This window comes from Oryzias latipes, chromosome 1 (assembly GCF_002234675.1).
Source record: "Oryzias latipes chromosome 1, ASM223467v1".
Lineage (NCBI taxonomy): Eukaryota > Metazoa > Chordata > Actinopteri > Beloniformes > Adrianichthyidae > Oryzias > Oryzias latipes.
The window spans coordinates 6,709,933-6,722,432 of NC_019859.2; the positions used below are offsets into that span (position 1 = coordinate 6,709,933).

Below are 12,500 nucleotides of genomic sequence, written 5' to 3' on the forward strand. Positions count from 1 at the left end.
CCACAGTTGCATAATAAGTGTCTTTGCAATGATCAGTCCGTATGAAACTAAACATTCCTGTGCATGTCCCAGGTCTTTTGACTGAGGAGAGACATCAAATACAAATGAATGAGAATTGGGACCCGGGAAATTTGGATTTTCCAAACATCGGACAGGTTTGTGAAAATGTTGGTCCAGAAGGTCTGAAGTTTGGGACCCAAACTGTAACTGTGTAGCAGGGGGCCTCGTTGTAACATACATTTTGTTAACAGCTGGGTGAGCTCTCTGGATGGATTTGATTCACTTTCTCTCTAGAATAATGCAGTCTGTGCACCATTTTGTTTTGTATTAGGCGGTGACGTGTGTTTATAGAGGTACATCCTATCTAGAGTAAGGCCTGTTTCCAGATGTTCTCAGTTAGGGGGACACAAAATTCTTTTTCCAAAGGGATTTCCCAGGGATTATTCATTTCCTGTAGTATATTGTAAATGGTTGTAATTCTTTGTTTCAATTAAACATTTATTGAGCAAGTTTAGTTTGGCGTTCGGAAACTGAGGCAAAATAGTTCTCTACAACCCAATTTAAAAACTGGTATTCAAATGTTGCACTCTTGTTCTGTTACTTGATATAAGAGCAGAAAATGGCCTCAGAGAGAGAGACTTGAAAATGAAGGCATTCCTGCACAGCTGCACCTGTAGAACAGGTTTGGTTGGGAACACGGTGAGAAGGGAGGGGTCAAGGAGGGAACAAGGAAAAGACGAGTGACGGCAAACGGGCTGAAACCTTACGGGAGATGAGAACCCTGTGAGATAATCAAGGACAGCCAGACAGGTAAGACACCTGAACTAAGAAATGTTCAATATATTCTGCCAAAATGTTGATTTGCTCATGAGCCGTGTGATCACATATTGAAATTGTGTGCATTTATTTAAAAAGAAAAGTGTTTGCATACAGTAAATTGAACCTTAAGTTTATGACTCAAGTCAGGAAAGGCCAAACTGGAAACAGACTATAGAAAAATGGCTCATAAAAGTATGAAAAACGGAAATTTTAAAATGTTGCAAATAATCTGTTGATCTGTAAAAACAGGTAAAAGAAAATCAGATGAAGTAAAATGTCTAGAACTACTGAAATAGGCAACAAAATTAAAGAGTCAAATTTTGGTTGTCGTCGTCTTAGTCTCATGTCTGAAAATCTTTGATTTTAGCAGAATATCTCCTTTAGGAGGCTTGTTCAATTTTGGAAGGTTGTTATCTAAAATATGTGATGCTTGTATTGTATTGTATTGTATTGTAACACCAAAAAGTTACAATACAATTCACCACATAATAACGTTCAGTCTATTTGTCCAATTTCTTTTTACATTTACTTAAAAAATCATTTTTCTGTGGTTTCCTTCTCTAAATGTACTTTTGGGAAGTGGCCATCGCTTACCCCTCTGGGGTTTCTGGATCACATAATGAAAAATGGAGCAAAAAAAAAAACTCCTTTGACGGCTTTGGAGCCCAAACGGTCAAATCTGATTAGATTTGAACATTTTTTTCTACATTCCTGAACCCTGAGCTCAGACCGACATTTGGTAAACTGGTGTGACCTGCTCCGAACGGTCTGCTCCCTCAAACGGAACATTTTGATTGAATATTCCTAAATTCAGTATGATCAGCTTTTTGTTTAGTTGTAAGGTGATTATTTTACAATGACTCTGACAGTAGTGTATCACAGGAAGGCCCCGCTCGCCTTAAACCGGGAAAGTCCATGTGACGTCAAAAGGTTTTCCTTTTTCAAACGTCACAAAGCGTCTTCAGATACACAAAGAAAAAAATACGCACAACTTTGTCACACTGCTGGAGCTTGAGTGTCATTTCAGAGTATGAGGTTGGGAGTGTCATTTGCAGTTTATTTTATTACAACAGAATTTTCTTTAAATTTTTTTTTCTTTTGATCATAATAAACTTGCTAAAACTACTCATTTGGCTTCATAGTTCTTTAAAAACAACAACAGAACCACATCAGGGGTCCTTGAGGACCTTTTTTCATGCAGCTCTTGAAGACTTTATGCCAGCGAGGATCCAGAATATTTACCAACAGTTGGAAAAAGGACACACAGGCTTGTTTTTAAAGCATAGCTCAGATGAGGCATTCTGATCCAACCCGGCCTGACTTTCCGGATCTAGTCAAACTCTCCACACGTGTTGTGTGACTGCATCCATCGTCTGTCTTCCTACGTGGGAGTGATCCTTACCTGAAGGGAAGAACCTCAAGCCAGAGGAAATTTAGCCTGAACGGGTTCTAAATTCATTCCAAACAAAAGGGTTAGCGGTTGAGAACACCATTCAGACTTTGATCCTCCGTGAAAACTTGAATCTCTGACACTTAAATCAACTTAAATGCCATTTAAATGAAGCGTTTGACAAACCTTTAACACTGAAAGAGCCATTCAGTTTTTGTAAAATAAAAATTGAACAAAGTTTAACATACTGTTATTGGAGCATCTTAACCAAAAACTCATCCATCTAACAAAGTCAATTCAAATCAATGCCATGATCAGCCGCAACTCAGGCTCTTTTAGCCTGAAGTTAAAACGAAGAGGAGATTTTGCTGTGTTTGAAAAAGGAACATTAGTAAAAATCAAATAGAAAGAAGGCAGCAGACAAACTGCATGGTCATGGTTGAACTGTGTTAATGTCATCATGTTATTTCCTGCAGCTGGTCTGATTAGTACGCTGCAAAAACAGGTCTCCTTGAAATAAGTCAAACATTCTTACCCCATTAGCAGATTTTCTTCAAATAACTAAAAAGAATCTACAGATGAAGTAAGAAAATGTTCTCAAACTAAGATTTTTTTTTTACTATTGAAAAGTTTTCGTAATTCTTCTTCTTACAAGACAAAAAACAAGCCAGCTTCTCTTGAAACAAGGGGCTTTTTGCTTTCTTAAGATTCAGTTTCTGCAGTGTCACAGCACAGCTGACTTTAAAAATGCTTCTTAATTTGAATATTTCTAGCTTTTACCAATGCCCTGCATACGAAAATATCAAAGACTTTTGTTTTAACAGTAATTCTTTTGAAAATGATCTAATAAAATACTATAAATTGATGTTTTAACTCTGGGAAAACCCTTTATTTGTTGGGGATCTCCTCACAGACTGAGCATGCTCTGACGGCCTCCGTGAACTTTCTGCTCTTTTCTCTTGTACTACAGACCGCATGGCGATGGCGCTCAACATTCATGGCCTGTCTGAGGACCAGTTCACGTGCTCCATCTGCCTGGATCTGTTCGACAACCCGGTCTCAACGCCATGCGGCCACAGCTACTGCCAGAGCTGCATCAGCTCCTACTGGGACGGAAAAGGAGGCGGCGCAGGTGGAGGCCGGGCCGCCAGGCCGTACCACTGTCCTCTGTGCAAGGAGTCCTTCCGCAGGCGACCGGAGCTCCACATCAACCGGACCCTGAAGGAAATCACCGAGCAGTTCAAGCAGATGGCAATTCAAGGCGAAGGAGTCGGGCAAATGGAGCCACCCGCTCCACCACAGACGCCTCCAGTAGAGCCGGATGGGAATTATGACCCACCACCTCCCTACATCGCACCCCCCAGGTACGGGTCTGAAGGTTAAAGGTCAAAGAACAACTGATCCTCAAACATAAAACATATTCCAATGTTCTACTGTATGATGACTGTTAAATAACTAAGTGTGCAATCTTTTTAGTGTAGTGAATACAAACATATAATTAGAATCAGTGCAGAGGGATTCTTTTAGCCACAAACAAAAGGGTTGACACACATTTCTTTAAGAAAATCCACCAACAAAAGCTGCCTGAAGCAAACCTGATGGTGAATTTACAGGAAGGGCTTTGAACTCCTGAGATGTGTTTGTTTGTGGTGTGTTGATCTGAAATTTTAATCTCTGTGAGCGGACATTCTCCCTATTTCCTTGAAATCATTTAGTAAGAAAAACGCCTGGTATGTTGTTGATGGACCACATTTTATTTTCTGGGAATTCACATGTGCCGTTCTCTTAAAACTCCAGCTTCCTGCTTGCACAATTCCTTCTATTTGTTTGTTTCCTTCTGTTTGCTAACTTTAGTAAAAGTTGCTCTTAGAATCACAGGAGCAAACAGAAAAAAACTATATTTTTCACTCAGTTCGGGCAGAAACAAATCTGCTTGATCAGACTTGATCCATTGATCAAGCAGGTCTATTTTGATCAAGTCTGATCAAAATGATTAATTGAGATGCAGTCATGTGACCTGCCTAAAATTTCAGAGCTACAAGCAAAAGATCCCTGAAATATGAAGCCATGCTGTGAAACTGAGTAATGGATTAGAAAAAAGAACCAGCTACAAAATGCTGCTGTTTTTAGGGCTGTTGTTGTCGTTCCTTTCTGTTTAAGTGAACTAGGACGAGGCCAGAATGCACCCATGAGCCAGAACACGTTGTCATGGATCTGATTTTTAATTATTTCACCAATAATTAACTCATTAACTTTTCTCTGGGGTGCCCTCCTCCTGGGCGAGGAACGGCTGGCCCCTGCCTTGCTCCTTCCTGGACCAACCGTGTGCCGGGTGGGTAGCTGCCTGGAGCACGGAGCGGGTCTCCCTTGGGGGGTCCTGGCTTGTACCTGGGGTTGGGGCGGGGGGGATGTCCAGAACTCCTGGGTGGTGATGAGGTGCTCGTCCGGGGTTGTGGTCGCTCCTCTGGGCCGGGGCCTTGCGTTGGGCCCTCCCGGCGCGGCGGGGGGCTGCTCTCCTGGTTGGGCTGGAGCAGCACTCTCTGTCCCCCCCATGCCTCCCTGCTCTCTGGCTCTGAGGGCCTCGCGGCGGTCCTGCTGGCCCTGGCCTGGGTGGCGGATGTGATCGCCCGGGGGACGGTTGTTCTCTATATGCTGCCGTGTGGGCGTTGGGGGATTCTGGCTGCCGCTACTGCTGACGTGGGGGTCTTGGTGTGGGGATGGCTGGGCCCTCTCCCGCCTTCTTTTCACATCCCCTCATCCATTTTAGAAGAACAGAAACACTCACCTGAGCACAGGTGTTAGCTCACCTTTGCACTAATAGTTTGTGTGATTGAATGAAATATCCCACACTAGTTGGTTTAAAGGCATAAGTATGCGTGTGTGAACACTATTTGTATTGTGTACATGTGGACATTTTTGGAGCCAACAGGTATGTTATAACATCTGAGTGTGTGTGTGGACAGGCCCCGCCCTCATAGACTTGTATTACATCTGAACCTCACTGAAATGATTGTAACCATCCAGAAACTTGTTGCTTTATGTTGCTTCATGGTTTTACCCCCCCCCCCCCCCCCCCCCTATAATCACCTTCCTACCCCCTCTTTACCATCCCTCTTTCTTCCTCCCTCCTTTCCTTTTCCGTCCGGTCCAACACAAAAGATTTTCAAATATGATTGAAATGAATAAAGTTTGCCCTCGATTCCAAAAGGGGTTTATTCAGACATACCTCTGGTTTGTCAGAAGATTCATAACCCCTGTTGTTAAAATAAAATATGTCCAACACAACAGGCCTTCAGCTCTAATCATCTCTAATCTGTTTGCCCTGTTTGGACAGGACAAGCTAAAAAATAATTAATAAGATTAATTATTATGAACTCATTAACAATTAAATAACTAAACAATATAAAATACTTTAACTCTGTCATACCTTTTTTTTCTACCTTTTTAAAAAAACATATTTTCTTCTTATTTGTTGGTGGATAATTATTCAATTTAAATAATGCATACTGCCAGCTGCTGGTTTGGAGTAAAGTACTAGCATGCTCACTCGCCAGAGTCTGAATTCTTTTCAGACTCTGGCACGGGTTGGTCCAGACCAGGGGTCTGCCAGAGAAACATGCCACTCTTTTAAAGTGTCTAAATACCGACTGTCCGGAGGTGTCCCTGAAAGCAGCCACTCTAAATCAGACCTCAGTTCTGCACGTTTTTAAGAAACAGAGTAAAGAAAACTGAAATACTTTACAAGACATCCTTCTTGGGACATAGATGTTACATTTCTATGTTCAAATAAATTCCAAGAAGAGTCTCCAACCCCGAGTCTCAGAGTGGCTGACTCAAGTCAAACAAAGACAATGTCAATTTTGATGAGTGTCAAGTTCAACTGAAGATATATGAGCTCAGGGAGCAGGTTTTTTTTGTTTGTTTGTTGATGCAGGGTTACTCCGAGAAGAACCAGTGACGCCTCTTCCAACCTCTCTTCGTGTCCCATTCACCTGAGAGGCCTGGAGTTGTTCTGTCGCACAGACAACATCTGCATATGCAGCCTGTGCGTGGAGGCGGCGGGCCACAGGGGGCACAGCGTCGTCCCCGCCATGAGGGAGTGGCAGATGAAGAAGGTACGTTTGTGTCAGTCACGACACTGAAACAGTATTTAAAAAATCCTAACCTACCATTTAAGCCAGAACTCCACTTCATTCAGAATCCCCTTAAATGCATTGACAAATATTGTTGTATCCGATTGGAATAAAGTCAAGTATGAAGGGATTCAAATCAGCAAACTTCAGAGAAACTTTAAGGGGGGGCACATAAAACTGGATCGCCCTATTCATGATTCTGCGTCTTCTTCTTTAGTATCAGTTCTTCTGCTGTGCATCTATTGAATGCGGGTTTATTGATGCGTTTTCGCATCTCCTCCAGACTCAGATGGGCATAGTGGAGACGGAGCTGAGAGGCCTCATCGCCGAGAGGGAGAGGAAAGTCGAGGAGATCCAGACCTCCATTCGAGAGATAGAGGTGACTTTTTACAGCGGTTCTAGTTGGAGTAAACAAAACTCATCACGACTCATTAGATCGTGAGTAATCATCTTCAAGGTAGAGACGTCCTTGAGTGAGAACCTGAACCTGAAACAAAAAAAGGAAAATTTGTTCTGCAGTCTTTATGTTACATTAAACAGAGAAGAATGTATAAAAGTCAAAAATTTGTTTCAACATTTGTTAACTATTGTTCCCGATATTGTAAAATTGTCTCACACAAACTGCGGTTCACTTGAATCAGGTCGCTGCTGAAAGAGAGACTGAAGGAACCGTCTTTGCTTTCGCTCAGCTGATCTCCATTGTGGAGCGGTGCCAGTCTGAAGTAATGGAGGTAAAAAAAAAGTAAACCTGGAAAGTTTTTCCTCTTTTAATTACACACATTTTTTATCAATGAAGTCATCTTACAGTGGCTGGTTTACAGAGATGTTCTCAAAGCTTTTTTGTTGTTGTTGTTGTTGTTGTTGTTGCCGTTAGGTGATTGAGATGACGCTTCGCTCCGCTCAACTCAGAGCTCAGGGTTTGCTAACGGAGCTGAAAGAAGACATCGACATGCTCAAAAAGAAGAGTTTGGCAATGAACCGGATGATGGATTCTGAAGACTATGTTTTCTTTCTGAAGGTACTAATCCACATAGAGTGACACTAAGTGATTCATCACCTGTAGTTTGCAGCAGCTTTTGTTAATCACGGATATTTTCCCTTCCAAATGTATCCTCCATAATTTAACAGATTCAAATGGAGTTTTTGAAAATCATCACAAAACAGTTTGACCCCAGTGGATTCAAAACTGACGAGAGTAACAATATATTTTCTTAACCTCCTCAGACCGGGTGTTCACATGCGGGGACATCACATTTTGGGTTATAGTTCCTCATTAACACATTATAATTGCTCAGGTCTCTAGAAGGTTAACCCTTGTGCTATCTTAGATGACCCCACCCTTACATTGACGTGTTCTCCCTACCATGACAAAGGTGGATAAAGGTGGAAAGATTTCATGTAATCCATGGACACCAGTGAAGATCACAAACCATTGAAGAAAAAAGGTTCAGAGCACTGTCTAGTGGGTCTAGATGACCCAACTCCCAATGTTAAACTGCCTAGGATAGCCAAGGGGTTAAGGAAATCTAACTTTATTAATATTAGTTGTTCAATGGGACAAATTGCAATAACTGTGAATGTAAGATGATGCAAAGTTTACGATCATTGGGCAGTTAACAGCTGAAACAACAACAACAACAACAGAAAATAAAAGTCTCTCACCTTCCTCCTGATGAAATCTACAATATGGCACCCGATATCTCACTTTATACTAGGGGTCTGCAACCTGAGGTCCTGGAGCCACTTGGGTCTCATATCCCTCTGTTGTGGGATATCCAATATAGATAAATATTGGATTTGTAGTTACGGTTAATTTGTTACAGTTAATGAAGTTTAGATTTTTATTGCATTACATAACTGGACAAAATGATGGTAAAAGCTTTAATCTGCTGCAAAACAGTGTCTAGCTGCTTTTCAGAGGCAAAGTAATTGCATTGTAGTTTTGTTTTTAAGAAATTGAATTCTATACCTCTTGTCATGTTTACATTTGATGGTCAAATGAGAAAAATACTGACGATGCAGCATAATGACAGAAAATGCCCCGCTTGAATTGGCTTTCTAGTCTTTTTAAGTAAATCCCTTGCATCAGGAGGATCTTATTTGACACCGGGTGCATTTTATTTTGAAAGGAACGCATATGTACTGCTGTCAAAAATAATATAATAAAAAAAATATTATATATTTCAATGATTGTAAATATTTAAAAGCTACATGTTGTGAATGGCCACCACAATGTAAATAAAGTGTCTTTTTCTAAATGGTGAAGTGGGACTTTGTGGCTCCTGCTGGGTCCTGGTCAGTCAGAAACTGGACATAATGAGAAGAGAAAAAGAATAGAAAAAAAGGAGAAACAGAAACTGGACCAAATGGATTTTTTTTTACAGTAGCTTAAAAGCTTGCGGACCCTTTCCCTATTCTGGACTTATAATTGTTTCAAATTCAAACTTACATATAAATATAGAATTTTGATTGAATTTTTCCACCTTTTTTATTTACTGTATTATTTGTTATCTCTAATTTATATTTAAACTTGCTTATTATTTTTGTTGAATAAAGATTTACCAGATGCAGTGTGTTGGAACTGCTGGGATCAATATATTATCCTTTGTTGATAGATCTCATCTTTTCTGTTACAATTTCCCCCACCCGTCTTTTTGACACGTGTCTTTTAGTCATTCTCTGCTCTGGCCACACCTGCCACCCCAAAGACCTGGACAAATGTCTCTATGTCGTCTCCCCTGACATCGGGTGTTATTCTCAAAGACATCAATCTGATGATGAACCGCCTCCAGGAGGAGATACGGAAGCTTCCAGAAATCTGTAAGTCCTCATTAAGACTTCAACCGAAACTGGAATCTTCAGCATAAGATGGCATTCATTCATAAAAAACTTGCCTTTGTAAGTTTTTTTTTTTTTTTTAATCTCATTCTTGTTTTTAGGCCAACAATCCACATCCCGTTTGAATCCAAGGCCAAACCCAGGTAAGACTTAAACTCCCTCCATGAACCAAATAGTTATCTACCCACCAAGATGCAGCCTTGTGTCATGTGACCTGTAAGATTTCAGAGCTACAGGCAAAAGCAGCTTGGAAATATCCCTGACTTTAACAGCTACAAATGTGTAGCTGCTGTTTCTCGGCTGCTGTGGTCGCTGCTTTCTGTGCTCGGGTTTGCTTCAAGGTGTATTCAGACTTGACATATTTGGTTTGCTTGAAGTGAACCACAGTTCGTTTCCCCCAATACTCCGGAACAAATTTTCTGTCTGAACACAGCCAACCAAACCCTGGTCCGGGACCAGGTATTGCTCTCTTTGCTCTGGATCGCTGGATAATTATATGCATTTAAAATAGTGCATACTGCCACCTGCTGTTTTGGAGTAAGACAGTAGCACGGCCGCTTGAGTCTGAATTCTTTACAGACTCTGGCACGGATTGGTTTGGCATCCCTTATTTAGAAAAGATTTTAAAATAGGAAAATGTAGGTTTATTACAATTATTTACAACTTGTCTAAATACTGAAAGTTGTCACCAATAAGCAGAACTTAGTTCTACACGTTTTTGTGAAATACGGTAAAGAAAACGTGTAAACTTACAAGGATTATTCTTGGACCTGGACAAACGTCTCTATGCTGTCTCAGCTGACATTCATGTGTTTTTCTCAAAAACATCAACGAACCGCCTTCAGAATGAGATATGGAAGCTTCCAGAAATCTGTAAGTTGTCATTTAGACTTCAAATGAAACTGGAATGTTTAGCATAAGAAGCCATTTATTCATAGAAACTTGTCCTTTATAAATGAGGCACAAACCTTTAGAAATTTAATAGACTTTGTTCTTGTTTTTAGGCCAACAATCCACGCCAGCCCCGTTGGTTCCAAGGCCAAACCCAAGTAAGATTTGAACTCTCTCCTTATGTTTAATTTAACAACAGAAATGAGAACAAAATCAATGAATCTTTCTTCACAGGGGTAAAAAGAGTTCAAGAATATGCAGGTAGGGGTTTCTTGAAACACACCTGAACTACTTGTTGAAAGAAAAACCCTAACATGAACTTTTTAAACTTTCCTAGAGAACATCACGCTGGACCCAAGAACGGCCCACCCGCGTCTCATCATTTCAGCAGATGGGAAGCAGGTGCGCTGCACCGACCATCACCAGGCGGTGCCGGACTACCCAGAGCGCTTTGACAGGGTGGTGTGTGTCATGGCCCATCAGGGCTTCAACTCAGGACGCCACTACTGGGAGGTAGGTGGGGTGTCCGCCGTTTAGCCTCTCCTCAATCAAAGTGAAGTGACTACTTCACTGTTTTCCTGTGGGTCTGATGTCTCAGCTTCTTAGTTTTATTTCCCTTAGCAAAAAGTAGTAAACCTATTACTTATTTATTTTATGAAGTATACTTGAGGATCAATATAGCAACTATACTGTAGACCGTGTAGTGTAGGAAGTATACTGAATACTTCAGACTAAATTGGAAAATTTTAAGTTTACAATACATAGTATATAAAAATGTAAACTTTAAGGATACTGCCTCACTTTTAGTACAGACCAAGTATACTTAAATAGACTGCTTTTTGCTAAGGGTCAGCTTATCCCTAGTTTTCTTGATTTTGAAAACATTTCAATGTTGTCCTCCTCCACAGGTGGAGGTTGGAGAGAAGACTGACTGGGACCTTGGAGTGGCATGCCACTCTGTTAACCGTAAGGGTAAAATCCCGGCAAGCCCCACCAATGGGTACTGGTTCCTTAGTCTGCGGGATCGGACCGAGTACGTCTTCCGAACAGATCCTGCAACAAACCTGTCGGTCAACATCAGACCCTCTCGGATCGGAATCTACTTGGACTGCGATAAGGGGATGGTGTCCTTCTACAATGTGGAGGCCAAAGCGCTGATCTACACACACACAGACAGCTTCCCGGATACCATCCATCCATTCTTTAGCCCCTGCACTAACATGTCAGGACGGAATGAGGCTCCATTGGTCATCTGTCCAAATACAACGTCCGATTGAAGAAAGCCAACCGTCCTACATTTGTGAAACATCAACATATTTTATCTCTGCAATGAGGTGACTGACATACAAAAACTGACGACTTTAATTTTTTTTCAATGTGGGTCATTTAGCAACAGATCAATGATCTTTAATTACTCTAAGTTTACTGGATGGAAGTTTACATCAGGAATAGCAGTAATCATAATGGCCCTTTTTGGAAAAAAGAAAAAAAAGAAGTTCCATCCAAGTTTGACTATTGTATGTTTAGAAAGCAGGTACAGGTATTCTATGGTCCTTCGCACACTAGTGTGATTGGGATTTGCCAAAATTTTGGGTTGTAATTTTCTCTTGGATAATCTGAGATGGATGAGCCCAAAATTTGGATCAGCGTGAGAAAAAATACTGCTCTAAAGACTTAAAAAGATGGAATGTTGAGCTGGAAACACACTGTAAATATCTTCTAAGGATTGATCTGCCTAAATGTCTATTTTCTTTCTCAAATAAATGTGATTTTTCTCTGCAAATAAAATCCTAAATGGAAAAAAAATATTGTAAACAATTGATAAACCGTCTCAGCCAGACTTTTATTTTGTAAATACCTGCTATTAAGAGCTATCAACATTTAGAAAGGAAACTGAAATCTATAATATTTTGCACAAATGTTTTAACTTTCTTTGGTGGTGGTTGGATTAAAGATGAAAATGCATTTGGAATAAAATAACAAGAAAAGTAAACAGAGGTCCAAATGAATTTCTAATAAAATTTCACTGACACTCAAAATGGTAAATTGTGTTTAACATTAGTGTTTTTGACACTATAGCTTTATTTCAGAACATTCTCCACCTGAATGGTTGCTAGTTCAATTCCCAGCATTGGCAGGATTTGGGGGGGGCATTTTCCTCAGCCTTGGTGCCACTTTGGTGCTCATGACCGCAGTGCTCGAGTGGAGCTTTTCAAGAGGGAGGGAACAGAAGGTTGTTTTTTTTTTCCACTATCCTGTTTGTGATTAAATAAGTACTTAAATATTGTTAAAGCAAAAGAACAAGTTGTCGTACGTTTTTTGACCTGCTTACAGTAAATCATGTCCCAAGTCTTGAACTCAGTTTGAGTCACCGTTCCCGTTTATGTCAGATGATGAAGAATCTGGTGATGATGATGAAAATAAGCCGT

At 40.6% G+C, this 12,500-nt stretch overlaps 1 protein-coding gene across 2 annotated transcripts; it reads left to right on the forward strand.

Annotated features, from left to right (window-relative positions):
• The first annotated feature begins 752 nt into the window (after nucleotides 1–752).
• LOC101162809 (E3 ubiquitin-protein ligase TRIM39) lies at nucleotides 753–12,309 on the forward strand. Of its 2 annotated transcripts, none has more exons than XM_023954931.1 (12): nucleotides 753–810; nucleotides 3,180–3,573; nucleotides 6,144–6,324; nucleotides 6,626–6,721; nucleotides 6,984–7,073; nucleotides 7,217–7,360; nucleotides 9,015–9,162; nucleotides 9,282–9,323; nucleotides 10,185–10,229; nucleotides 10,306–10,332; nucleotides 10,409–10,584; nucleotides 10,980–12,309. In XM_023954931.1, exons 2-12 carry the CDS (start codon nucleotides 3,185–3,187, stop codon nucleotides 11,346–11,348), a joined length of 1,707 nt encoding a protein of 568 aa, XP_023810699.1. In that variant the 5' UTR covers nucleotides 753–810; nucleotides 3,180–3,184; the 3' UTR covers nucleotides 11,349–12,309. The 2 variants fall into 2 exon arrangements, with proteins under 2 accessions (XP_023810699.1, XP_023810695.1); XM_023954927.1 differs by lacking the exon at nucleotides 753–810 and adding an exon at nucleotides 2,683–2,792.
• Nucleotides 12,310–12,500: the final 191 nt, after the last annotated feature.

Excerpts from the sequence above, each read along its gene's own strand:
- LOC101162809 (XM_023954931.1), top strand. The coding sequence starts at position 3,185 with ATGGCGATGGCGCTCAACATTCATGGCCTGTCTGAGGACCAGTTCACG. Across the intron at positions 9,163-9,281 it reads ACGGAAGCTTCCAGAAATCT|GCCAACAATCCACATCCCGT; the intron begins GTAAGTCCTCAT and ends TCTTGTTTTTAG. Across the intron at positions 10,585-10,979 it reads CAGGACGCCACTACTGGGAG|GTGGAGGTTGGAGAGAAGAC; the intron begins GTAGGTGGGGTG and ends CCTCCTCCACAG.